Source organism: Engystomops pustulosus, chromosome 9 (assembly GCF_040894005.1).
Source record: "Engystomops pustulosus chromosome 9, aEngPut4.maternal, whole genome shotgun sequence".
Taxonomy (NCBI): domain Eukaryota; kingdom Metazoa; phylum Chordata; class Amphibia; order Anura; family Leptodactylidae; genus Engystomops; species Engystomops pustulosus.
In genome coordinates, this window is record NC_092419.1 from 34,829,610 (window position 1) to 34,857,509 (window position 27,900).

Consider the following 27,900-nt stretch of genomic DNA (forward strand, 5'->3'; position numbering starts at 1 on the left):
ACCTCTGTACTGTGACATCTAGTGTGTAGGATCCCTGTACTTCCTGGTCACATACAGCTATTTTCTGATCAATTATACAGAGCACTAATTTTTTTGTCAGTCGTAAAACCGTCCAAGTATAAAACCGCTAGGTGTGGCCCCGGGCTGAACATGTGACCGCAGATCACGTGACTAGCAGTCAGGTCTATGCCTCTCCCCCTGTCTGTGGCAGCAGACCGGCCCCTGTCATGGCGCCGTGCGGAGCAGTAACGCCGGGCTCCCGGGGCAGGGGTCCCTGGCTGGCAGTGCCCCTCCTGCTCACCATCACCACAGGCCTGTGCCAGGCAGAGGACAGCGCCATGGAGGAAATCGTCACAGAGAAGCAGGTGGAGGCCATTCACCGCCTGGACAGCACCAACCTGCTGATCTTCATCCTGCTGCTCACCCTCACCATCCTCACCATCTGGTTATTCAAGCATCGCAGGTTCCGCTTCCTCCATGAGACCGGCCTGGCTATGATCTACGGTGGGTACCGACCTCCTGGGCACTACCCACATAAAGTCACTACAGAAACTTTGTATATATTGTACAGGTGTCTCATGTATACCGCAGCTGCCTTACTGGACTGTCTATGGAGCCAGGATGCGATTTCTATGGAGATGACAGCTGACACTAAGTTGTGTGCATAACTATAGTTGTGTCTATAGTTATGGATGCCTTATGCAGATGCCAACATAGACCAACCATAGTTGCCCCTGTAATAATGAGTGTGTGCCATGTGTGCCCCTGTTATGCAGCTATACAAGCATCATGTACATGGGATAGAGTGTTAGCCCACAAGCCAAATCAGTACAACACTATGCCAACCAGAGGTCGCACTAACATTTTTCCAGAAGGGTAATAATACTCCTCTCACCATTTTTGAGGAGTAATTTCAGCCGAGGAGGAGTACGAAATTTTCAGTAATACAAATGTATAACTCCAAGTTTTATATAGTGTTAATAGACTATTGTTCGATATAATTATATTTTATTTGTAAATATCCCCTATGATATGTAAAGCGCTACGGAATTATGATATATGATTATTATTATTATAGACGTCTATTTATAGAAGAAAATTGTTACAGCCCCTGTTTTTGTAGCTACTGGAGACAATTATAGTAATATCTGGGGCCAGCGCCAGCCCCAGAAACCCCCACAGAGCGGGCTGGGGCCAACGCTGGTCCCAGAGCCACCCACAGAGTGGGTTGATTCCCCAAACCCCTACAGAGTGGGCCAGGACTGACACTGCTTAATTTATTTCATTTATTTTTTGTTATTGGGGCCATGTGATGTCATTTTCTTTGCGGGATGAGATACTTTTTCCAGTGTTACCATTTTGGGGTTGGTATTCCCTATTGTTGAAAATTTAGGAATTTTTTTTGAGGTCAGGAGTAGGAAAGCATCAATTCTGTACTGGATTTTTTATTGTTAGCTTTATTCTATCGGTCGATACGATTACGGGGACCAGACTTGAATATTTTTTCTTACATTTTACTAACTTTGCCAAATAAAACCTAAAGTGGGGAAAAAATCTATAATTTTTGCATTGTCTTCCAAGTGGCATAACATTTTTACTTTTTTGGCTATGGTGCTGGTTGATGACTTGTTGTACTTTGCACCAGTATCATTCTGGAGTACATGTGGTTTTTTTATCACTTTTTATTGCATTTTAACGGCGTTCCTCGTGCGGGTTCATTTACTTTTATTCTATGGGTTGTTACGGACGCGGTGATGCTATATATGTGGGGTCTGTGTTATGATTTAGACTTTTACTTAGTGTTATATGTCCCTTTATATGTTATGGGGCTTAAGGGCATTTTTATTGGTTTATTACTTTCTTTTTTATTGATAAACTTTTTAAAACATTTTTTTTACTGTTTCCACCATCGGACATGAACAATAAATCATCTGATTGCTTGTTCATGATAATACCCTGTAATACTGATGTATTGCAGGGTATTAGCAGTGTCAGCCTATGCACATGAATAGGCTGACACTGTGCCTTTAAGAGGAGGTCACAGACTAATCTTTCAGGCAATAGTTGTATTTAAGAACCAATGAGTTTTGTGTGGTGAAATGAAAAACATTAGGAATATACAGTGCATCATAACTTGCTGCATTGCAATAGACTCAGCCCATCTCTTATATTACCTGCAATGGGAATGTGAGCATCAGAAGTAGTCCACGGCCAATTAAAGATTGTAGCCTGGCTTTACATATGTCATCTTCTTGTACAACATTTGGATATTAAAACATTTGGAAAATTAAACATAACGCTTCCTGATGATCAATTCTGTACATTGCAGCTTTGTTCCAAAAACCACTTTTATTCAGCCTGGTTTCTTTCATCCATGCCCCCTTACAGCTGCTGTGCCCGGTAAACCAATTCCTTCACAGGTCCCTCCCGCCTTCTCCAAGCTCCGCCCACAGCCTGTGCTCAGTCAGGAAGGGCCTGCAGTAATATAAAAAAAGAGTGGCAGGCGGGCAGCCAATAACAAAGCCCCATACACGCTGCTTAACATCAGCAGCAGGAAAGCAGCTTTGTTATTGGTCTTGTGCGGACTGCTGAGCGGTGCGCAGCTGCAATCTTCATTATGATCGCAAATCGCGATCCTGCAAATGAGCGCGTCGGACCGCGCAACCCGCTCGCTACAGAGGATAATCACCAAGCGGAATTTTACGCATGGCGATTATTTTGGGGGGTAATCGTGCCTCACCACGCGTCTATGACGCGTGGTGAGGCGTTAATGCGACCTCTGATGCCAACTATGTGTAACCTGGCTTATAGCTCCAGTGAACCCGGTGGGTAGATGGTATCATTGTGGCTACTCCAGTTCTGTGGCGTTTATACATCACGTAATTGTTGCCAATTTGCGCTATATTTGATTAGTTTTTGCTACATATGCCTCTCCGCTCCGCTTCACCTTAGAACCAGTTCCCATCTGCATTCAGCTTCCCGTTTTGCAGTTTCCATATAAAAACGGAGGAAAATTGGATTGGGTTTTTTTCCCCATTGATTTAAATAGACTTGTAATGTTGCCCGTTAATATCCGTTTTTACATCTTTGGTTAGACCTTCGGATAGTTAGAAGAAAAAAAATGGATGGTTGTAAACTACTGAAAAAAAAATGCAAACTAAGGCTATATTTACACGAATGTATGGTGGATGTATACACGGCGTATATACGTCCCCCATACACTTCAATGGCCTGGCGGGGCCATACGGGGATAGGCCCCTCCTGTAGACATGCACTGTATATTCTTATGGAGAGGGGCGGGGGTGAGCATATATCGTGTGAATGTAGCCTAACCGACACTAGCGGAAAGCAACTTTTTTTTTTTTTTTATATGGATCCATTAGAGGAATCCGTAAATGTATCCACTGCGAAAAGGAAGCCAAAACACAGACTGGCCGTAACTCACAGGCCAGATTGATCCGATGACTTCAGATGTTCAAGACAAGAGTCGTCAATTTAGGTGCAAAAGTTTGCGACCTTTTGTTAGTAGCATTAACACATTGGGGCAGATTTACTTACCCGGTCCATTCGCGATCCAGCGGTGCGCGTTCTCTGCGGCGAATCACTAAGGTAGTTTCTCCGACGTCCACCAGGTGTCGCTGCTGCGCTGAAGTCCGCCAAGGTCCGCCGGAGTTCACGGTCCTATTCCTGGTGAAGGTAAGCGCGTGTCCAGCGACACTTTTTTTAAATGCGGCGGTTTCTCTGAATCCACCGGGTTTTCATTCGGCCACGCCCCCCCCCCCCCCGATTTCCGTCTCGTGCACGCCCGCGCCGATGCGCCACAATCCGATTGTGTGCGCCAAAAACTCGGGGCAATTCAGGGAAAATCGGCGCAAATCGGATTTGTAAATGACCCCCATTGTGTGCCAGATGTATCACAAATCTGATGGGAAATAGTTTCAAAAACAGTGTAAAAACTGGCACATGAGTTCTTCCTAATGATGCAGCCCCCCCGGTGTATCCCATTATTCACATCTTCCAGTACACATGAAATGTAAAATTTAGACAGGTTCAGAGTGGAAAACAAAAAATGTGGTCGCGCAGGATCTGTCACACGTCATGGTAATGTGCAGCTAACAAATTCGGTGTAAGACAATCTTTTAGGTTTGCTGTCACTTTTTTGGTGACAATTTTTTGGAATACCGTTTTGTTTTTTTTGTGAAGGTGGACGTCGCCAATAGCATTTAAGCGAGTACATAAGTCATGTGACCGTGAAATCCAAGTACCCGATCTTCACGTATGATAAGAGACATTGTGAACAAAGTCAACAGCACAATCTGCTGGTAGATTCCATTGCATGTGTTAGCAGATTATTAACCCCTAAGTGTAGGTGTAAGTGAGTGTTGTGTGGGCCCCCTGTCACCATTTCGAGGTGTGGGCACACCATTCTAAAGATAATATAGACATAAAGCATTAGAAAAACTATATGGTGTAAAGCTGGCACAGCATGTAATTAGATGGCACTGCCAAGATCAAGTGCTTTTTTTAAAAAGAAGGAATCCCACTCCGTGACGCCCTAGGACAGGTGAAAAGGACCTCTTCTAATAGAACTCTACTTAAAGGGGTATTTCCTCTAAGATAAGATTCTTAAATGTACTCGGACTAACAAAACAACACATTCTCTTATTCAATGTTATTAACAAAAATCCAGCATTTCACAGATATAAGTCCAACTATCATTCTTGGTGTTACATATGTATATTTTGGCTGTCCTTGGATCCGACCGTAAACCTTCTGACTATGGTTGGCAGATTCTTTTAGCTTCTATTGTACTGTAGGAGAAGGTGGAGGGGTTAAAATTATTTTTTTATTTTGTAAACATCACTAGGGAATTAAAATAGGAGAAATTTCTTCCATTGACAAACCCCTTCAAAAGCATTCTCTGGTTGAAATGGAATAAATCATTTGATGTACCGTATATACTTGAGTATAAGCCGACCAGAGTTTAAGCCGACGTACATAATTTTTTTTTTTAAATAATTGTATTTTTATTTTCATTTTCGAAACAGTATAACAAATAATTTGCACGTATTTCACATTGAGATTTTTCAATAATGGTACAAACAAAAAACAAGCGTTGTCCCCAAAGATAATGACAGCTCAAATTCTCTATTAACATAATGGGGTGCAAAATTTAACAGTGTAATATTATCCTAATGAGAAACCAATTACCAAGGACCGCTGAAGCCTCATGCCCAGTTGGTCCAGAAGGGTGGGGGGGGGAAACTGACAGAAGACATTCAGACAGACTCACCATGACAACAAGTAACATCCGGGTAGAAACAATAGGGGTGACCATTTCCGACGTACATAATTTTAACACAAAAAACTGGGAAAACCTATTCACTCGATCATAAGCCGAAGGTTGGAAATGCATTAGTCACAGCCTCAAAGTATATAGCCAGCACCCCCACCCCCCCGGTATATGGCCAGACAGCCCCCTGTAGTGTATAGCCTGCCTGCCCCTGAAACTTGTTTATACTCGAGTAAATACGGTAATAGTTTGTTTGTTTTGGCACATGGAGAACGTTCCAAAGTTGTGGTTCCCCTACTCAATCCCCCATCACTTTGATGCCCCGAATAGAGCACATCTACTGTTTGTATGAGTTTGTAACTACTAATAGGCTAAAACATGTTGCAGTGTGATTATTCTCACATGACAGAAATCCAAATCTCATGATAAGAAAACGAAAAGCTGATGTAATCCAACCCGAGCCAAGCAGAATGTACTCTCCTGTAGGAGTGTGAGGACATACAGTAAGTCAGTGGTGTGACAGGTCAGCTACTGACTGAGACTGGACCTTTATATATTATATAGGTGTCCTGTACATTGGGAAGGTTTGACAGTATAAAGCTATAGACAGTATTACTCTAGGTATAAGCCCTGGGGGGCCTCACACTGCTGTGTTCTTTCACCACTGCAATAAAACTGCTGTGCAGCACTTCCCTTCTGCTGTAATATCTAACCAGAAGCCTCAGGGCAGAGCAGTCCGTATTCTGAGATCGCACACACCAGTGCACAAGTCCATCTACAATCCAGGAATAAAAATGGATTTTTCATAGTTCTGCTACTAATAACACACAAAGGTATGATTACACACATCTCCAGGGTCAATATCTAACGTTCCAGTTATTGAACCTCAAGTTTCATGTGTATCAGCAAGTTATACAATTTAGCTATAAGTGCATTACGATAAGATCATTGGGGGTCTGACTCCTGACGCCCCTAGCTGTTAGCTTTATGAGAAGGTTCTCTACCCGATACTGTACTGGGTATTACACGCAGTTCTGTCCTATGTTGTGGAGCCGTAGTTAACTACTCACACACTACAACCCCTTATAACAGCTGGTATGTGGGGTGCCCAGGATAAGCCCTTACAGTATAGGCAGTCCCCAAGTTATGTACCAGATAGGTTCTGTAGGTTTGTTCTTAAGTTGAATTTTATGTAAGTCGGAACCAAATACTTTATAACTGTTACCCCAACCAAAAAATTTCTGGCCTCTGTGACAATTGGATTTTAAAAATATTCGATTGTCATAAGAACCAGGATTAACAATAAAGCTTAACTGAAGACAACTTTTATAACTCCTATAGCTGTGTATTGTAGCCTAGGGCTAAAGTACAGTAAATTACCAATATCCAGAGGTTCGTTTGTAACTAGGGGTTGTCTGTAAGTAGGGGACCGCCTGTACTTCTCTGTCTCTCTGCATTGATCTCTATGGGGAATTTTTGTAAAAACACTTAAAACCCCCCGAGGATGCTTGATGGCAGCTTCTTGCATAGGGCAGACATTATTGTGTCCTCTTGTGGTTTAGTCCAGGAGACGTGCGGTTCCTGTTTGCTTCATGTGCTGACAGCCGCTCTCATTGTATTTTATCCAGAGCTAGAACAGTGTTGTCTCAGTACAAGTTGTTTTTCCACTTCTCCCATCACTTTCCATTTCTTATATTTGAAGTGACGGTGACCCTGGCTGTAGGCGATCTGACCGGTTTTGTTCTTGCATGGAGTATACTGCAATGTCTTCTCTCTTTGGTCATTTATAAACTAATTATTTGTCCTCAGGATAGATGTTTGCGGTCCATCTTGTCCCCCTGTATTGCAGCTTTGCTCTTATTCACGAGCTTGTAATGATGATCTATCCCTCATTAAAACCAAGTTCTAATGTTATCCTCTATCCACAGTAGGGGGGGTCCAACTGTGACCTCCAACAATCATGAGAGGGGACCCCCAGCAATCTGTAGAAAGGGGTCCTGTTCTCACTAATGGGTGGAATAGCAAGATGAGCATGTGTCCCGATGCTCCGTTCAATAGTATGGGAGTGTCAGAAACTGCAGAGCACATTGTATTAAATGGAGAGGGATTCATACTCTTCCTGCCCCCACCCTTCTCCTGATTGCTGGGGGTCCAATTTTTTATTTATTTATTTTTTTTTTGGGGGGGGGGGGGGGGGTCCCAGTTGTTGGACCTTAACTGATCTTGTTATACCCTATCCTGGGAATAGGGGATAACCTGCAAACTGGTAAAATCAATTTAAATGGGTTGTCTGACTGTAATAAAAAACTAGTTGTCTGGATGGGAGGGCTTTTTTTAAAAATAATGTATTCTCCTGCTCCGTGGCTCCCAGTGCCCCGTGCAGTGGTCTATCAGAGCCATGTCCCTGTATGTTTACAGGGGCCTGGAAGCTTCAATCTCACAGTTTACGGCACCCAGCGGACTGCGACGCGGGAAACCAGGACTGATGTTTGTCATGTATAGAAATGTAAACATCCACATCTAGCGTGTACGCATATTAGCACACTTTCCCCATGTATTTGCATATAGTTTCTCTGTTTACTGCAGAGCAGCCAATAGAAATTGCTTGTTGCCCTGCTTGTCAGGTAAGGAGCAGAGCCAGTGCAGTACATCATAGGAGAAGCCTCTGCATAAACGTTATTAAGAAAATTTATTTTTTGAGAATGATTCATAAGATACAAGACTAAGGTGGTGAGACATTTCTTACATTTCTCTTTCATCCGTTAATTTATAGTTTTGATAACTAATAAATATTAGATTCCTTAAACAATAAACCATATGTGGAAGATATGATTTATATAATTTGTTGATCTGAACAAGCCAGGGAGAGGCCCTGTACACGTCCTAGGGGACAGAGATCTATTAAGCAGATTAGTGGGTGACGTCTCCTCTGCTAGCACAAAGAAGGGAGCGCTTCCTGGCAAAGCCTCTATGTAATATCTTCCTACAATATTTTTGTATTTACTGCTGCCGAGATAATATCTTCCTCCATGTTTGAGAGAAAACATAAAAATATTTTATATTTTTACACAAAAACTTTTAACTTGTTATTTTTATTATGATAGTATACATGAATATAAGATTAAGCTCTTGGCAGGGCGATTGCTCATGGACAGATAAGATCACATGACCCTCCATCTGAGGCCATTTTATTGTCAGGAATGTCTGGCTGATGAGGTAAAAGACAGGAGGCTTCACTTTACATAGAAAGCGACGCAGAACTATTACTAGATGTATAATGGTAAATTACTTCATATCCTGCCCCCCCCCCCCCCCCACTTACGCATACATTACAAAAACATGAGGTAAAGAGCTCAAAGCATTGGATTTCCAAAGCAGTCAATTGATGACACACACCCCAAACCAAAGACGGTTAATAATGTAGACCACAGACTTGATAATTATTAAAGATACAGGCTGACATTAAACAGGAACTCTAACATCAAAATTAATTTTGGATAAACCAGGGACATTTACTTATAGATCCAGGCACCATGACCTTGGTAATCTTCTATTTGTTATCCATTGCCTTAACTTTTAAATTATGCTGATGAGTCAAAAGGGCTGTGGGTGGTGTTACCAGAGCTCCTCTGTGCTGCAGCTTCACAGGCTGTAACACTGTGGAGGAAAATGTTTCCCATTCCACTGTGTGAGATTCTAAGATGCAGAGAGAGGGGATATACCGATGGGGAATGGGGGAAGTGCTCCTGCACAGTGTACAACCCTGTGAAGCCAAAGCAAGGAGGGGCTCTCGTAGAGCCCTTATGGCTCATTAGCATAATTTTAAAAGTTTATTTAAGATGGAACAAGGCCATGGATAATAAATATAAGATGATTACCACAGTCACGATGTCTGGATGTATGAGTAATTGTGCCTGGTTTCCCGTGCTGCATTTTGATTTCCTTTAAAGTAGTTTTGTATATTTCTGGGGCAGTTACTGATCTCTTCTTTTGCAGGTGTCATTGTTGGGGTTATCCTGCGATACGGGGTGCACATTCCTATCGATGCCAACAACGTAACAGTCGGCTGTGAGCAACAGGTGACCCCTGCCACGCTGCTGGTCAATGTCAGTGGTACGTTCTACGAATACACCCTTAAAGGGGAAATCAGCGAACAGGAGCTCAACAATCTGCAAGACAATGAAATGCTCCGGAAGGTGAGAGCCCCCACTTTATAACCGCCTGTATCCCAGGAAATCTGCATGTAATGCATTGTGCAAGACACAATCAAAGTCCTGGCCTCAATTGCAGGTTTATTGGGTAGGGCGATCACTTTTACAGCCTTGCCTGTTTTTGTCTGAGATGTAATTGAAGTGATAGACGAGCCGGCTCTGGCTGCTGCCGGCTCACACATCTCCGGGACTCTGGCACATAGTTTGCATAGCAAAGCGAAGATATCACACGCTTAAATATAAGATAGGAAGCTTGTATATTATATGTCAGCAGCTCCATTTTCATCTTAAAGGGCCTTCAATGAATATATGTATCCCTTATCCACAGGCACAGTCATAAATATGTGGTTACACTGCGTCCATGACTTTCCATGTATAGAATGGGACTTATTGGATTTGTAGTCCTGGAAGTCCCATACAAGTGAATGTATCAATGGGAACAATACTATGCCACACGGAATGTAAAATATGACCCCAGTAGTAGGTCAGCAGTAGGTACCATGAGCTCTATTACTAGAATACATTTTGGTAAGTCGTTAATTCAGTCACCCATGCTTCTGCATACCCTGGTCTTACCGGTGGGGAGTCCTCAGTCGGACACTGTACAGTCAGGAGAGAGCATCTGCTGGTGGGGATGTTGCTCTAAAAAACCTTTGAACTCTGTGAGGGCGGAGCCAATTTTGTGGCACCAGGATCGGCCCTTACGAATGAGGCTAATTGTTGATATTCAAGCCAATGTTGGGTTATGTCAGGGTTAGGATGCGTTCATATCACATTTTATGTATATGCTGAGCATAGCGGTTGCCTCTGTCTAATTATTGTATGTCAGATAACGCCGAAAAAGGAAGGATTGAAAGACGTAGCAAGCTATGTGCCGAATGTGATCAGCGGAGACAATGGGCGGCTATAGGGAGGGGATGCAGCGTATGTCCTGGAGCCCAAGTTGTTAATCGGATACGTCCCTCAGTGCGGAGGGGGGGGGGGAGGGACTAAGTGATATTGCTGTACTGCATTAATGGGGGATGAGGGGTCCTGAGGCGACTGTGCCATACATTGTAAGGATATATCAGAATCCCCCCATAGTGTCCTTAGTGTGTAAAGTCCAGTGGTCTATGTGTAGGTGAGAGCCACGGCCAAGTGCGCAGTAAAGGTTGAGTTCGATTAACAACTGCACCCACATTTTCGCGTGGTTATGGTAGTGCCAGTCCAGAAGCCATCGGGCCACAGCCTCTGTGTGATACATTTTCGGCTCAGACAACCCCACTCCACCATTGCTCTTGATACGTGTCAAGGTAGCACAGCTAATCTTACAACGTTTACCGCCCCAAATAATTTCCTAAAGGCAGCACGAATATCAGTAAAAAACGGACCATGGGGACATATTGGGAGGGTCTACTACAGGTAGAGAATTTAGGGCATCACATTCATATTGAGGACTTTAATTCGTCCGAACACGACAAGTGACTGCTACGGTAACGAGCCAGGTCCATGACCGTGTGGTCTAGGTGGGTTTTGTAGGTCAAGCTGTGTAATAGGGACAGGTCAGCTGGAATGGTAACGAATATGTGATTGGTGCCATTTAAAGGGGAATTGGGACGTCAGCTGCGCCAGCTCCGAGCAGAGTAATGTTTAGGACTCCGGATTTCGTGAGGTTGACCTTGAAATTAATATTAATATATAGAAACTATGTATAATGTGTTGTTCTGCTTTGGTTTCAGATCACATTTGACCCTGAAGTTTTCTTCAATATTCTCCTTCCTCCAATTATATTTTATGCAGGATACAGCTTGAAAAGAGTAAGTATCTATATCACAGAGCAGCAATATATTTGCTATTAGCTGGGGCACCCATGTGGGAAGTGATGTATCTGCAGGGTAATATATGTACAGGTAATGGGGGTTATATGGTTTTTTTTTTTATATGGCCACCCATTGGTAAAGTGTTTACTCTCTAGACATTATGAAAAATAATCTCCTATCCTCCTCTGTGAAAGCCTGTGTGATCGTTCCTCCTGCTCTGTACTGTTCTCACCACAGATCGTATCCAGGCTGAAGGCAGCATGTTATAGAGCAGGAGGGGCTGTACAGATTGTACACAGGATCCTTTCTGCAGGTGGCATGTTATAGAGCAGGAGGAACTGAACAATTTGTACTTGGTTTTCTGCTCAGCTCTTGTTTGCTGCTGTGTTTTTGTTGCTGAACATAAATGACCCCTCTTTTTATGTTTTATATTACAGAGACATTTCTTCCGAAATTTGGGCTCCATTCTTGCTTATGCCTTCCTAGGTACAGTGATTTCCTGTTTTGTGATTGGGTATGTATATTGTGGACTTCAAATCTTTTATATAAAACTGTTTTTTTTTTTTTTTTTTTGTGGGCTTTGATTTCCTTTCCTAAATTCAGTAAGTAGTATTTTTAGTGAATAAATTGGTAGATAATGAATTCTTTGTCATTTCCCAGGTCTCTGATGTATGGATTTGTGAAGCTAATGAAGGTCATAGGAACGTTACATGGTGACTTTTTCTTTACTGACTGTCTGTTTTATGGAGCCATTATTTCTGCGACTGATCCAGGTAAACCCATGTTCTAAATAGGTTTGGGGTCTGCTCTCAATGTGTATACTTACATGCTGCTAATCCCCCAAACTTATTAATGAGAGTAAATTAAGTTACATTACACAAAAAATGTTATGTCTTTCATGTAGTCATGCACAAAACAACTTTAAAGGGAACCTGCCAGGGGGATTTGGGGCATTAAAAAAACCTACAGGTCCTTATGGGTGGTTTGGGGTCCCAAATCTCCGTGCTTCATTTTCAGGAATAAGTAAAAGAAAAAAAAAAACCTTTACTTGCTCGTCCATCGATCCTTTGGCACCTGCATGTTCCAGCAAGTGAAGCCAGAGTATTGCACCCCAGATACACTGTGCAAGTGCCGTAGGTATGGAGCATGTGCAGTGAAGCCGGGATACTGTGCCGGCTTCATTTCCCGCAGTGTGAGAGGCGGTGCCGGATCTCCTGATATGAGTCCTATGTGCCTCATTGCACTCTCGTACAGTAAAAAGCTTAAATTTATTTATATATTTTTACATATAATGACTCAAAGGTCGGTTTGGGACACTAAGCCACATGTCCGAAAGGACCTGTAGTTGCTTTAGGGTACCAAATCAAACGGACAAGTCTTCTTTAAAGTGAGGGTTCTGGTTTAACCAGGGGATCCCCTTTCTTGTGAATCAGTGGTAGTTTGCATTTAAGGGCTTCTGCCCAGATGTTGATAAACATAGCTACTTTTTTTCCAAAAACTGCTCCTCTCGTGACCACGGGTAGTACCATGGTATTGCAACTAATTTCCATTCATCTCCATACAGCTGAACTGTAATACCAGCACAAACCATAGTCAGGTGTGACGCTGTTTTGGCAAGAAAGCGGCCATGCTTTTCAAACTGTAGACAACCCCTTTAATGACCACTGCCCATTCACAGAGCTTAGCCCCATAGGAATCAATGGAGTGGTAATTGTACAAACATACTGCTGCTTTTGTTCACATGGTGGATTCCGTATTCCTAGCACTTGTGGCCACTGCTGTCCCAGGTATATGACCCCTCTCTTATCAGACCTTTACCCCTTGATGTTGTGTTGGTGGGAATATATCTTTAAGATCTAACCATACTGCTGTATCACAAATTCCATATCTTTGTATACGTTAAGAGGTACCCAATACGCTAATTAGTCTCTTCGCTGCTGAGCTGGAACCAACAGCCTGGCACTGCCTACATGACTGTAAAGGGTAAAATAACACATTGAGGGCACTGGTCGCTTGTGAAAATATGATGGCAGAGAAAAATGACACTTTTATCCATTAGGTGATGCCTTATAAAGCAAATGGAAAGATATAATATTAAAATGTATTTATTAAAGGATGTGGATGAATTAATGTGACCTAAGAGTCTTGGGGGCAATCATCCTGGCTTGCATGCCAGTACAGGAAAAAGTCACAATCCCTGGCACACGACCATGTAAGCGGGGAGTGACCCGGGTTTGGATGCCTCTGGCCTGGAGTAATTGCTATAGCTTGCACTGAAACCTGCTACAGGCCATAGCAGAACTCTGAGCCAGACTGGACCTGGTGTAGAATTCACCCAGAACAGGCCGGAGCCTCTTGGTATATGGGGGACATTGTGCGTCGGGGGGTGGGGGGGGGGTAGTTTCATGACTGTCAACAACTTGGTTCAGAAAGTATTTTAGGATTAGGTAAATATAGATTAGGATTTAGCACATTACTAACCACCTACCTTTAAATTGTCTTGTGTAGGGCATAGCCAGACCTTGCTGACTTTCTGTTTCTATATAAATTCTGAGGTTTGCATTGAACATTGGCCATTATTTCTGGCTCATTCTCCTTTTCTTATGAAAGGTCTTTAATTATTTTATGATAATTATATGCTGCGTAAGGTCTTGTTATTGCTTTGTTTTTTTCCCTGTTTTATCTACAAATTCACAGTGATATTTTACTTGCCATATATACTTGAGAATAAGCCTAGGTACCTAATCTTTACACAAAATCTGGGAGAACCTATTGACTTGAGTATAAGCCTGGGGTGGTAAATGCATTGGTCACAGCCTCCCCCCTCTAGTATGTAGCCTGCCAGCCCGTGGCCCTCTAGTGTGTAGCCTGCCAGCCCGTGGCCCTCTAGTGTGTAGCCTGCCAGCCCGTGGCCCTCTAGTGTGTAGCCTGCCAGCCCGTGGCCCTCTAGTGTGTAGCCTGCCAGCCCGTGGCCCTCTAGTGTGTAGCCTGCCAGCCCGTGGCCCTCTAGTGTGTAGCCTGCCAGCCCGTGGCCCTCTAGTGTGTAGCCTGCCAGCCCGTGGCCCTCTAGTGTGTAGCCTGCCAGCCCGTGGCCCTCTAGTGTGTAGCGGAAGCAAAGGTCAAAGTGGTTGGTGCACACGGGTGGTAGGGAGGAGTCACATAGCGTAATAAATTGGAGATTTGTATTTGATAATGTCTCAAAAGCACAACCCATTTTGGGGTCACAAGTACCCATTTTTCAAGTGAAAAAAGACTACAAATCATAAGTTTGTATATACACACTCATATGAATTAAAAAGCATTGGTTTATACTTGGTTTATTAAATGGTATATAATAATATTTTGTGGTCAGGTGACTTTCTCAATTTGTACAATTTTCTCTCTTCACATTTTAGTGACTGTCCTGGCTATATTTCACGAGTTACAAGTAGATGTGGACCTCTATGCTCTTCTCTTTGGTGAAAGTGTCCTGAATGATGCCGTGGCCATAGTCCTGTCATCGTAAGTTTTTTTTTTTTTAAATGCCTTCAGTATTTCTGGCATCAGGTTCAGGTTTAGGCAGGGTTCACGTGGGACATAGTTACAGCAGTTTATCCACTGTGGACTTGACTGTGACAAACCAGTTTTTATGTACAGAGAAGCAGAGTGGATTAGACCTAACAAAATGTCATCCACAGCAGAAATTGTGGGTGTTATTCAGGCTTTTAGGCTACATTCACGTGACCCTAATGGGGGCCATGACCTGGACGCACGGTTTGCTACCAGAGCAGGAAAAACTTCTAGAAAATTCCAAATACAAGTCAAGTTATGGCCACAAATGTTGTAATTACTTGTGTACACAAAGTTCTCTTGAATAAAGCATTAACCTTCTCTGTAGCGCACAATTCTGGTGTTATTTTTATTTCATTTTATTTTCAGGTCCATTGTTGCATATCAGCCGGCTGGAGACAACAGCCACAAGTTCGACACCGCTGCCATGTTTAAGTCTGTGGGAATGTTTTTGGGAGTTTTCAGTGGATCGTTTGCTATGGGAGCAGCTACTGGAGTGCTGACTGCATTAATATCCTTTCTGTTAAGGCTTCTTGTACACAGGTCGGGTAGATGTTTCATCAATCTCCTAAATGAGCAATAGTGAGGAAAGAGCAGCACTTCTACAATGGATCTTTTTCCCAGAAGTAGGGTGCACGCCTCGAACAAACCTGGCTCCAAGGTGCGTATAAGCCACAAATGAAGGATCCAAGGAAGCAGCGCTCCAATGAGGGATAAATGATTTATTCACTAACAGTAAGAAACATACAATTGGTGAATAAACCATTTATACTTCATTGGAGTGCTGCATCATTGGATTCTTCATAGATCACCTGATATATTACAGGGACTAATGCTGAAGGATTATTTGGTGGATATTTAGAGGCCCCATGTACACAAATGTGCCGGTCCCAGTCCCTTCAGCCCAATATTATTTTCATGGGTGCAGGGGTAACATGTTATGGGCAGTCAATAAGATGACTCCATCACCACACGCCTGGAGAATAGCATTGGACGTAGCAGGGGAAAAATGTTATTTATTGTTTTATTATATTTTATTATATTATATATTTTATAACGTACAAGTGCTGGTCTTTTGTATAACATAATTGGTCCACCGCCTTAAGTTCACTTTTATGTCCGATATGTACATAACTTCTATATAAGTAACTTACTTTACTTTCTGTGCACTATAATTGATGTATGTGGCCCAAAAAGTTCTTTAACACCGTTCCACGTGACAAAGTTCACCAAGCTGCGGGAGTTCCAGCTGCTGGAGACGGGTTTGTTTTTCTTGATGTCTTGGAGCACATTCCTTCTGGCTGAAGCATGCGGTTACACAGGTTTGTTGGCTAATTTCTATATTAGTATAGATACTAAGAAACACCCATGTGGATTAATCATTGTATCTTTGGCATCAGAATACTTGCATTGATTGTAGTGCTGTTTCTTGGAAGAGTTAACATTACACATCCTGAATCCAGGGATAGTCAGGGGACAAGCTCCCATTTAAGACACCACAAGTACTGGGGATATTGGGAAGACTGTAGTTTCATTAGCTTTTCACCTGACATACTACTCCAGCCCACGGCTTGCATAGATTTCAGCTGTAACCTTCATCAGTTTTAGGACATAGGTTGACATCTTTTGTGGTCAGATTTGTTCCAGGCACTTTGGCGTAAAAATGCAGAAATGTTTCAGTTTCCATAGTGTGTACCATAAATTACAATTTTATCATTCCTTATATGCTAAACAACTGGTGCATGATACATTGTCCCCATTGAATGAGAGGAGGGTGAACTAGTGAAAAAACCCCTTTAACCCCTTAACAGCACGTGACATACTATTACGACATAGTGCCTTTAAGGATGTTTGAAGAGGGCTCACAGTCTGAGCCCTCCTCAACATACTGGGTATTTACTGCATTATGCTTCAAACACTCCCCAGACACAACTGTGATTGGTGCTGGCACTGTTAACCTGTTAAATGGCACCAGTGCCATTTAAGTCCTGCTGGCACATGGTGTCATTTAGGAGCCTAATTAGTCTAATTAGTCTAGATTAGTCAAGATTTGTAATTGCTGCACATCTGGAGCACACTGTAAAAGATCATCCACAAAATCACCAGCTGTAAAATATATCTGTGTTGCAGTACATGGTAGGAACGATCTGACCCCCTTGTGTCTAAGTACCCTAGGGGCTCTACGTATACAGTGCAAAAAAAAATGACAAGTTAAAAAAAAATGTAAAAAAATTATAAAATGTGTGCTGCACTGTACCGCTCCTGTTGGCCGCCGTGCACCCATTGCTGTCTATGGGGGACGTATATCGGCCGTGTGACGTATATCGGCTCTGTTTACGTCGGCCGTATATATGTCCCCCATATGGCAGTGTGATTGTAGCCTTGGGTGAAACTAATAAAGTACTGGTGGCGTGTACAGTAAACCAACAAGAAACTGGCACAGGTTTTTTTGTCGACCGCATTTGAAATTTTATTTCCGCTTCCTTGTATATGACATGGAATATTAAATACTGACACTAGGAAGTGAAATTTGTTTGCAGAAAATAAGCTCTGTACACAGAAAAATAAGCAGCGTGACAAAAATGAAAACATAAAATTAAAAGGGCCAGTGGTTATGAGGGGTTAAACTCCATTTTATTCACACTTTATTGAAAGGAATAGGTTACCCCACAGAGCTGACATTTACTATGCGATGCTTGGGTAAAAGAAGAAGGCCCCTTCTCTTGTCTATTTGCTTTATCATATTCTCTCCTTTGTATTTACTGTCTGAGTTTTACTCTTTACCAATAACATGTATTATGGAATAATTAGAATATTATATCTCAATGCAGGGGTCGTTGCTGTGCTGTTTTGTGGCATCACCCAGGCTCATTACACGTACAATAATCTCTCAGCAGAGTCGCAGATTCGCACAAAACAGGTAATTATTCATTTTAATAGTATTTGTATATAAAACTAATGCCGATACTTGTATGTCATGGAGGTCCTGTCTGCAAAGGAAAATCTGGTTTGAGTACTGGGTTGTAGTGCCATAGGGAGGCAGGCCACGCTAGATGATTAGGATGATGAGAGTCCTGCTCCATGCTTAGTGTTTGGTCTAGGATATGGACCCTGCGTCTTGCATTGAACATGTCATGTATATTAAATATTGAAAATTTCTACGGCTTTTGCAGTGATCGCAGCTCAATGTGTCCATGCTGGGTACTTACTGCAACACAACTAATATATTTTTTACCAGTTGCTTTCTAGCATAGACATTCGATTATCAGCATATCCCACTCCAATTGTTAAAGGGTCTTCCATGGATTGGAATATTTTGCCTTATTGATCACAAATCTTGTTGTTTATACTCTAGTATAAGCCATGGCAACTAATTTTACCACAAACTAAATGCATTGGTCACAGCTGGGGGGGCAATGGCACGTGGTAACATCTATGCTTGCTCTGTTACGAGTGAAGAGGAGAAGGCAGAGAACCCGCGGGGAGCATCGGAAGGTAAGTATGAAAGTTTATTTTGGGGTTTTGGCACAATTTTTATGTGCTGAAAAACTCTGCTTATGCATGAGTATTTACTGAGTAATTTCTTTTATCCCTACAATTTTTAATTTTAGGCTAGTTTTCCTAAAATTATACTTTCCGGACATGGTCTTAGGGTTGCTGCCTTTTCACATGGAAGATGTTTTTCTTGTTCCGCTCTAATCTCTTTCCTTTGTATTACATTTCAGCTGTTCGAGCTTTTGAATTTTTTGGCAGAAAACTTCATCTTCTCCTACATGGGTCTCGCTCTGTTCACGTTCCAGAACCACGTCTTCAATATCACTTTTATAGTGGGAGCTTTTGTATCCTCTGCTAACATATGTATATTTAGTAAGGATTTGCAGTGGCATAAGCAAATCAATCAATTCTTCACCTCCTTGTCGACCAGTATTTGGACCGAATTTTGAGTTTGCATCTTGTGGCAAAAAGCAGAGCCTGAGCCTTAGGATTTCTGCTATAGGTCTGCACCCAGGTTATACTTATGCTATTGGGCAAACAGTGCGTGGCCAACCACTGGAACTGCAGCTGAGCAATGGGTCCCCCAAATGTTGTACCCTCACCTCTTTGACACTGTTGACAGATCCTATACTATGGATAGATCATGCTAATACATTGGCCTATCAGAACAAACCAAGCTGTCATGTAAAACTTATAGGGTTAGAAAGACAGACAAGAAAAACCAAACCTGACCCTGAAAGGGAGTCTATCCGGCCAGAACTGCCTCCCAAATTATTAGTAGAGCAATTTATGGACCTTTATTTGGAGCAAAAAGTTACTTTTGTGGGTACAAACTGATATATAGCGACCGAACACCAACATCTCTCTGTAGATGAATCCGGCGCACCCTTGGTGCACTTCCAGAAGGATTCACATCTCCATAAAAGAGTATTGCTTCATTAGTTTGTGACCACAAAGGTGTTCCTGTTCCCCAACATTATTGGTTTGGGAGGAATATTGTATCTTTATGTAATGATAAACTGGGGTTCCCCAATTTCGCAGTTCTTAGACCACAGCTGCCATTTTACGATGTTGCACCCAGTTCATATTTAGACCCGACCTGCAATTTCCTTAATCTTCATCCTGTAGCTTGCAGTTTTCCTTGGAAGAGCAGCTAATATTTATCCACTTTCATTTTTGCTTAATTTGGGACGAAGAAACAAGATCAGCTACAACTTTCAGCACATGATGATGTTTGCAGGTAAGTTGGCACATTAAGACTGCGGCAATAATGTCACATGTAAGTAATAATTATTGACTTTTGGTATTTGGATTTTTTGCTCCCTGTCTATAGGGTTACGTGGAGCAATGGCCTTCGCCCTGGCAATTCGAGACACAGCAACTTATGCTAGACAGATGATGTTCTCAACCACCCTTCTAATAGTGTTTTTTACAGTATGGGTATTTGGAGGAGGCACAACAGCAATGTTATCATGCTTGCATATCAGGTATGGACATGTGTCTTCTTTCTTCAAACCTTTCAGTTCTTCTGGCCTTGTGCCTCAAAGTTGGGATGCCAGGACATATGGGTGCAAACATGGGTAAGCTGATCTAGTGCACTTTTTCCCTACTTACAAGATCAATTTTTGACCCAGCTCTTTACGATGCTAATAATATAATTGGTAATTTTGGAATAAGTTACTATTTCGCATGAGTTACTAAGTGTGCATGTGATAGGGGTTACTGTTACTGTTTTTGGGCAAAATCTACTTAGAAGCATTTATTTCTCATGCGCTATATCCAGAAATTTGCTTACCACACATGCATCTATCTGGCTCATTTTGGAACATACTTTTAATATATCTTAATATGATTAATAAAAAGATATTGTGCTTTAATGATGTAGAATAACTCTGTTTTGTGTGTAATATCATAGTATCTATTTGCATAAATCTAGTTATATGGATGCCTTTTTTGAGTTTGTCGTTTACATTTTGACCACTAGGTGTCGCATTTGCCACTTACATTATCATATACTTTTTTTTTCTAATAATACCCCAGCAGGAAAAGGTTAAATGCCTTTCCAGATTGCCCCTAAAGAGTAGTCATAAGAACCGCTATTGGCTTTTAGACCTCTGACTTGCTGCATGTTGGACCTCACCCACAAAGCTTTAGCTTCTGTAATAATAATAATATTATTATTATGTATTATTATTATTCTTAGTCAGCTGGTTAAGACCATAGAGGTCTGTTTAGGGGATGCAATGATGTAAGTGTGGATGTGGGGAGGTTATAGTTGGGTTTATGAGGCGGGGGTGGGGGAGTGTGTTGTAGACTGTATTTGAGTCTCTATAAATTAACATATATAACTTTGTCTCGCATATTCTTATTTCCAGAGTGGGTGTGGATGCGGATCCTGATCAAGTGGTAAATATTATTTTCATATTACTGATGGTTTTAAGGCATAAAGCACCCGATCTCTCTGATATCATTATCTTTGTTATCCATCTCTGTGGTCAGACAATCCCTTTCTCCTTATGTCTCATGAGGAAAACACCAAAGTCTATAGTTCTGATTAATTGGGATGATGGATTGTCCTAAGACTGGAAAGCTCTGTACACTGTACTATGTATGAAGTTTCTATTTTCCAGTCTTTTAGATGTTAAATAGTGTGGTAATGCATGTGTTTACCTAGTGCCCTGTTCAAACGGGGCGCATGGCATGCCTATTCTCCTGACCTGTGGGGGAGAGGGGTGCATTCACGCTGTTCAAATGCTTACCTCCAAGCAGAGTTTCAATTTGTAGTGTCTAAAGTGTGAGTTTTATATAAAATCAAGCATTATAAACCAGAGACACTTAGTCAATGCTAGATTCAAGCACAGCGACTGGCAATCTTCTTATATTCTTATATGCAAATTCACATGCTATTATACTGTGCAGGACCCCCCCTTCTTCCTCCAGTGTGTGCAGAAACTTCCTCTGCTGCTATGAGATTACATCAGGCAGAGGGAGGTTGAAGTGTTCAGTGGTGGGGTGGATAAGACGGTCTAGACAGTATAACAGGCTGTGAAGCTACTGCATGGAGTGCGCGTGGTGACACCCCGTGGAGCCCTTGAGGCTCATAAACATAATTTTAACAGTTGATTTTACAAGGAAGGAGGTCATGGATAACAAATATAAGAAGATTACCACAGTCACACTGCCTGGATCTATGAGTAAGTGCCCCTTTCTCTGCTTACCAGGCTGCTTTCCCTCCAGTCAGACCCTTTCTGTTAGTGTCTGTATATGGTATCCATCCTCACTTATAGAAGTCACTTATAGAAGGGGAGGAGTATACTCTTGCTGGCTATTAACCCTTTCCCTTGAGGTATCATACTAAGAATAGGAAACAAAGCTATCTTACTAGGAATAGCAGCATGTGTGTCTTTTTTTTTCCTCCAGTATTCTCTTCCTTCTCCCATCTCTATAGACTTCTATGTTATAAGTAACCATCGGCTGGAAATCCATTAGTCTTATAAATTTGGAAAAAAACATTAGGATATATTAAAACATTTTCTATTCTTTACTTGTTATTATGTTATAAAAGTTTATAAAACGTTAGGTCTGCTTTTTTTGGGAGTCTTTTATGTAAAGGAAAATGCCACTTAATCCCCACTATTAAAAGGTTTTAGGTGCCAGAACAAGGGAACGTAGAAATTATGGATGATGTCATGCCAAACCAATGCAAACATGTGCCCTAATGTGTGTGCGTAGGCAGCTTTCCTTATTGACAAACGTTGCGCCCTCATGTTTCCTTATGATCTGATAACTAGAGAGGAGAAGAAAAGATGTTAAACCTGATAGGGATTAGACATTCTGTATCTCAGATTCCAGGAAGCTCTATCTAACAGCTGTAGAAAGGGGGGATAGACAGCTCCGTCTGTGAGATGGGGAAAGAAGCGTCCGAAAGAATCCCAAAAATGTGTAGAGTTGTATATATAGAAATGCAAAGCCTAGAGCAGTGATGGCGAACCTTTTAGACACCGAGTGCCCAAACTACAACCAAAATCCTGCCAACATGGCATTTCAAGCAGTAACTTATTGCTACCTGTTCTTCAACATTATTCAATTGTATTGGCTCTCCTAAGGCCACCAATGCAGTTGAAAGAAGGTGGGAAAATTCAGACCATCATAGTAGCTTCTTTCTGGGAAGAATGGTAGGTCCAGCAGGAGAACCTCCAAAGACAATGAAGTTCTGTCCACACCTTCTCACTTTTCCTACAGTTTCAAACAGCCAGTGAAGTGTCGCTTTAAAATAGCACTGAGAGCAGCATCCCTTAAGTTGCCTGGGACTGCAGGAAGATTTGGTGGATGTGGGCCTGTTTGGGGAAATTGGGGTGATGGCCTGAGCACCCACAGAAAGGGCTCAGAGTGCCACCTCTGGCACCCGTGCCCTAGGTTCGCCACCACTGGCCTAGAGAAATGTATGTGGCGATATAATATAGATGTACAAAACAAGGTAGCCCATGTATAAAGGGGACCTGTCTAGGTCCTCTCTTCTTTCCTCCTTAGATGCTTTGTTTCGGATGAAAGAGGTTGCTGGGCCACTAGTTTTAATTCTTACAATGTTTGATAATAAAAGAAATCCTATCCGCCTCACTGGTTCTGACTTCTCTCGCACCCTGGCTTCCTGGGTCTCCTTTTCACATCCCTAGCTGTAGCTGTAGACTGGTTGTCCGGGATAGGGAATTGAGAAAGTTTACTATACTTCCGGGATTTTTTTTAGGACTGCAGGCTTTATGTCTGATTGGTGACTAGCTGCTATGATGTCTCCCAGTGGCGTAATTAGGAGAGGCAGGGCCCCATAGCAGGCTTCTGAATGGGGCCCCCCTTCCCACTTCAAAAATATACTTATTTCTATACTCCCTTGTGTGAGTTATACACCATAAATTGTATACATACACATTCAATGTACATACATACTCACACATATATGTACAATGTGCAGCATAATATGTATATAATGGTGCACATCCTCCACTTTTTAGTTTGTCAGGTCCGATCATGGGGCCCCTGACACTGTGGGCCCCATAGCAGCTGCTATGGCTGCTACCACTGTAGTTACGCCCTGATGTCTCCCATACACTTCATAAGAGAATCTACTCAATAGCTCTGAAGCCTCTGCCTGCTCGCTCCTCCCTCTCCATAGACTTCTTAATAATCTGATACTTCTTTGAGTTGCCAGGCAATCGGGATGGAGTGGAGGAGCAGGAATAGAGCCAGATAAGTGGAGAAAAGTAGTAACTGATGAGATAAATACAAAGCTTTTTTCACATTTGCTTTCTGCAGAGTCTTTGGCAGTGTTTGCCTACCTCTATATTACTGGGATGGGAACTTGATGTGACAAGTCCTACTTGTATTGTGTCTTATCTCCACATTATTTCTATTGACTGATTGGCAACACTCCTGTTACTTGTGTTTTGTTGCTGTCATTCAGCTCTATTTGCATAGAGCAATAGTCTGTTTACCCTGTTGGTAGGTAACTTGGACTGTTTGTGTGTGGGATTATTAACCCTTTGTCATTACAGGGAATCCCAGAGAATGAACGAAGGAGCACCAAAGCAGAAAGTGCCTGGATTTTTAGACTCTGGTACAACTTTGATCACAAGTATCCTTTAATTTGTGTGGTTTTTTTGGGGGGGTGGGATACATGTTTAAATTGTAAAATACAATAAATAAAATAACTAAACTAACCAAAAAGAACAGCCAATATAATAAAACATTTACAAAATTACAAAACAAAAGAACCTAAGTGCATGGGAAATAGTAGGGAAAAAAAGGTTACAAACTACAACTTCAATGGGACAACGTTAAAAACAAGTGTGATCACATAAAAAAGAGGGTTAGGTGACGCGTTTCGGACTATACAAAAACGTCCTTAAAGGAAACCTACCACGTGAAATTCAATTTGTAAGCTTCAAATACCGCCGCACAATGCACGCTACCGTGCGTGATGTCACCGGCTCTCCGTTACTTCCTATTTTGGCGCACGGTGCATGGTGTGCCGAGCGCGTACCACGGTGCAGCGGAGCAGCTTCACATATAAAGATTACTAAAGTGTTTAAACCGCAATACAGCGGTTTAGGAGAAAAACGAAAATATCCTCTGGCACCAGCTCACCCTGAGCTGGTGCTCGCTATTTGAAGCTTACAAGTTGAATTTCACGTGGTAGGTTTTCTTTATTCATTTGGTATGATCTCCAGGGGCACTCTTCTCTTGAAAACTAGAAGGGGGTGCTAGAAACGAAGGGAGCTTTGTTTCTGGCACCCTCTTTTGCTTGTCAAGAGAAGAGTGCTCCTGGAGACGGTAAGTTGAAGCTACTACATATATGAGGCTTTCTGACTTTTATTTTAATGCATCGCGGCTTCATGGCGCACCGGACCCAGGTAATTATATAGTTTATTTTAATAGGTGGCTCGGAGGGACTTAATAAAGGGCGATTTGGGACACTAAACCACTGGTACATTAGGACCTCTGGGTGATTTAGTGTCTCAAATCGCCCTGACGGGTCCTTATTAAGGCTCTAAAAGTTAGCCTCAATATTAGTAGCTGATTAATAATTTGTGATATACATTGCATTGCTCAGTAGTTTTTCTTAACATGTGCAGCTATTTGAAGCCTCTGCTGACACACAGCGGGCCTCCCCTCACCGCTACGCTTCCCAGTTGTTGCGGCCCTATTGCCAGATGCCTAACAAGTCCTCAAGCCTATGAGGTAAGACGTAAGACGTCTTGTACTGTATGCTTAGAATAAGATGTAGGCTACAGATTGATAATTGGGTTTGTAGCTCCTAATTACGAATGGCAATCACTGGCATCTATAGATTTACAGTAGCCATGGGATTAAGTTATAAAGCAAGTATCACAGTAAGACATCACTTCCACATCAGTCCAGTGGAAAGAGTGATTGGTTCAATAGTAGTCACTGTTACAGTAGTACGGAGAAAGAAGGACAAAGAGTCGTATCCATTGCAAAAGTTTTTTTTGACCATAAGCCATGCCCATTATTCCAACCCTAAGAATAACACTGTATAATACCAAGCTTAATGGCCTGATACTACTCTCAATTTCATTGTGATCCCTGCATCCTCTCCCATTGTGCCTGCCTACTGACCCCCCGTTATTGTGGTCCTTCTCTCGTAACCTTCTAATTTTTTTCCTCTCTTCAACCCCTCTCATTGTTCCCAGCCATACTTTAAAATGCCCCCATCCTATCCCATTGTGTCCACCCACCCTGGAGCTACCCCTTATTTTGTGGCCCCCCCTACAACTCCCCCTCACATCGTGGACCTCCTCTGTTGCCCTTTTTTTTTTTTTTTTTTTTTGCCCCCTTATATTGTTGCCCCACTCTAATTGTGCAGTAAAAAAATAATAACCGTTGAATACTCTCCTCACCTCGTTCCGTGCAGCTTTTCTGCTTTCGCATCTTTGTGCAGGTCTGAAGCCGGAAGGCGTGATGATATCTGCACATCATGCCTGCTGTGCTCTGCTGCAAACGGTCACAGCAGAGCCCTGGTGGTGTTTTGCAGGTACTTGATGACTCTCTGCATCTATCCAATCTGTGTCGAGAGGACACAAATTGAGTTGTGGCCTGAGGCATACCTCCCGCTGCCCCTGTGGATCTGGTATGCCAGCATGTAGTGGGCCATCAATAATAGATGGCACAAAGGTCTTACAGAAATGGTTGCTGAACCTAATATATGGTAATGATGGCTTACACTTTTTGCCTGTTTCTGTTTACTGATGTCAAGTGCAACACTTCACATTGTATAATCCTTCACTAGAATATTGTGATATCGTAGAAAGCAACAAGTATACATCTCCGTATTACTAGTTTTGAGTGTAGAGTGAATACAAGGGGAGGGCAAACGGGAAGTTCGAACAGTGTAACTTCAGCCAATAGGTGCAGAGCAGGAAGTGATGTCGTATAAGAGGATGTTGATTTGAAAACTGTACTGTAAAGACCAGAACTTTTCTCTATGAATGAATTGAGATTTATAATTGGTGTTATCTTTTTTTATTTTAGAACCAAGAGCAGCTAAAGGATGATGACTCTGATCTGATATTAAACGATGGTGACATAAGCTTAACTTATGGGGACACAACTGTTAGTACAGAACCTGCAAATTCCAGAAGGGGGTTAGGAAACAACTCTGAGGATGCTATTGATCAGGAGCTTACCTGCGCCGATCACGAGTTTATTTTACGAGGAACCCGTCTCGTCATGGAGGAATGTGAGGCTCCAGGAAACCTGCAAGTCAGCAGAAAACCAAGCCCCATGTAGTTCTTATTTTTATTGGGGGAAAAAATGAGTTGTGTATGTTGCCAATAACATTTTGTGTGTTTTCTAATCACGACGATACGTTGTACTACCTACTGCATGGCTCCCGTTGTTAGCGCTGTATATACGCTAGTTATACGGCATCGGAAAGAACCGTTCTTCTTGGTGTTTGCTTGTGAAGATCAAGTTCCATGTTTGTCTGACTGCACTTTAAGTGAAACCATCTAACAATTGGTGGTGGTTCCACAAAGCTCTATGGCGGATATAGAGGCCCAGATAGTTGCCAATGTTTTGTCTTTGTTACTTGAAATATTTAAAGGGGTGATTTTTTTTTTTTTTGGACTTTTTGTATCACCCTTGCACTGCCAATACAATGAGTATGATGTAAAATATAATCCAGTGTCTTGTTGGCAGCAAATGGTGACCCAGCTCTCTGAATCCGAGCCAAAATCTTGTTTTTCATCACTTTTTGTTTTTCCAGTGGCCTAAACACAGAGTAATTGTCGCTTGGCTTCTCCTGTGACATAATTTCAATAAGAATTATCTATGTCTCGATCTTTCCTTTCCTTTTTGCATATTGTTTTGTTCTGCGGCAGCTCAAAGAGCAAATTTTCAGTTTTTTTCCAGCCAAAACGTGTTTTAAGTAAAGAGGCTTTCCAAGCCAACGTTTATTTTTAAAGTGCACATTCCACAGGAGACTGTCGAAACGCGGCACAGCTATTATGCAACTCCATCCGTCGCTTTTATGTTGATAGAAAAAGCCTGTTAAAGAAATCACAATTTATAAAAAAAAAAAGGTTACTTTATAGGGTGTCTGTCTGCAGGTTTAACCGTAGAAAACTGCAGACAGTATTAGATCACAGCCCTGGAAAGCTGTCTAATCATAAATTCGTATATATTTCGTTAGTGGCCGTAGAACTATTAAAAGTGCAGCTTTAATCTGTTCTGTAGCTCCTGTAATGGCTCTGGTTGGTCTTTCAGCCTTCCTTTCTCCTCTGGAGTGTGAACTGCTTCGCAGCCTTTCCCTTCTGCTGTGAGTAAGAGCTGCAGCAGGGTTCTGATTGCATACTGCAGCAGTCACTTGCAGTAGAGAGGAGGGGCAGCTGAAAGCTCAGACTGGGCTGCAGGCTTGAAATAAAAAGAGAACATTTTTACAGTCCTGCTGCTACTAACTACTTTCACAAACCCAATGATATTGAACGATGCATGGAAATATTTTGCTTTTTTTTGGGCGGGGGGGGGAGGGATGGATCAA

At 42.1% G+C, this 27,900-nt stretch overlaps 1 protein-coding gene across 1 annotated transcript; it reads left to right on the top strand.

The window, feature by feature from the left end:
* The first annotated feature begins 161 nt into the window (after nt 1-161).
* Nucleotides 162-27,553, top strand: SLC9A6 (solute carrier family 9 member A6). Its single transcript, XM_072124534.1, has 16 exons — nt 162-504; nt 9,290-9,489; nt 11,223-11,300; nt 11,741-11,817; nt 11,964-12,076; nt 14,699-14,804; nt 15,222-15,363; nt 16,069-16,174; nt 17,684-17,772; nt 18,578-18,691; nt 19,476-19,587; nt 19,681-19,834; nt 20,723-20,753; nt 23,894-23,973; nt 24,974-25,079; nt 26,391-27,553. The coding sequence occupies exons 1-16, from the start codon at nt 228-230 to the stop codon at nt 26,646-26,648; spliced, it is 2,043 nt and encodes a 680-aa protein (XP_071980635.1). The 5' UTR covers nt 162-227; the 3' UTR covers nt 26,649-27,553.
* The last annotated feature ends 347 nt before the right edge of the window (nt 27,554-27,900 follow it).

Coding starts and splice junctions, on each gene's coding strand:
- SLC9A6 (XM_072124534.1), top strand. CDS start 228: ATGGCGCCGTGCGGAGCAGTAACGCCGGGCTCCCGGGGCAGGGGTCCC. Junction 11,301..11,740: donor CAGGATACAGCTTGAAAAGA/GTAAGTATCTAT, acceptor TTTATATTACAG/AGACATTTCTTCCGAAATTT. Junction 15,364..16,068: donor CTGGAGTGCTGACTGCATTA/ATATCCTTTCTG, acceptor ACACCGTTCCAC/GTGACAAAGTTCACCAAGCT.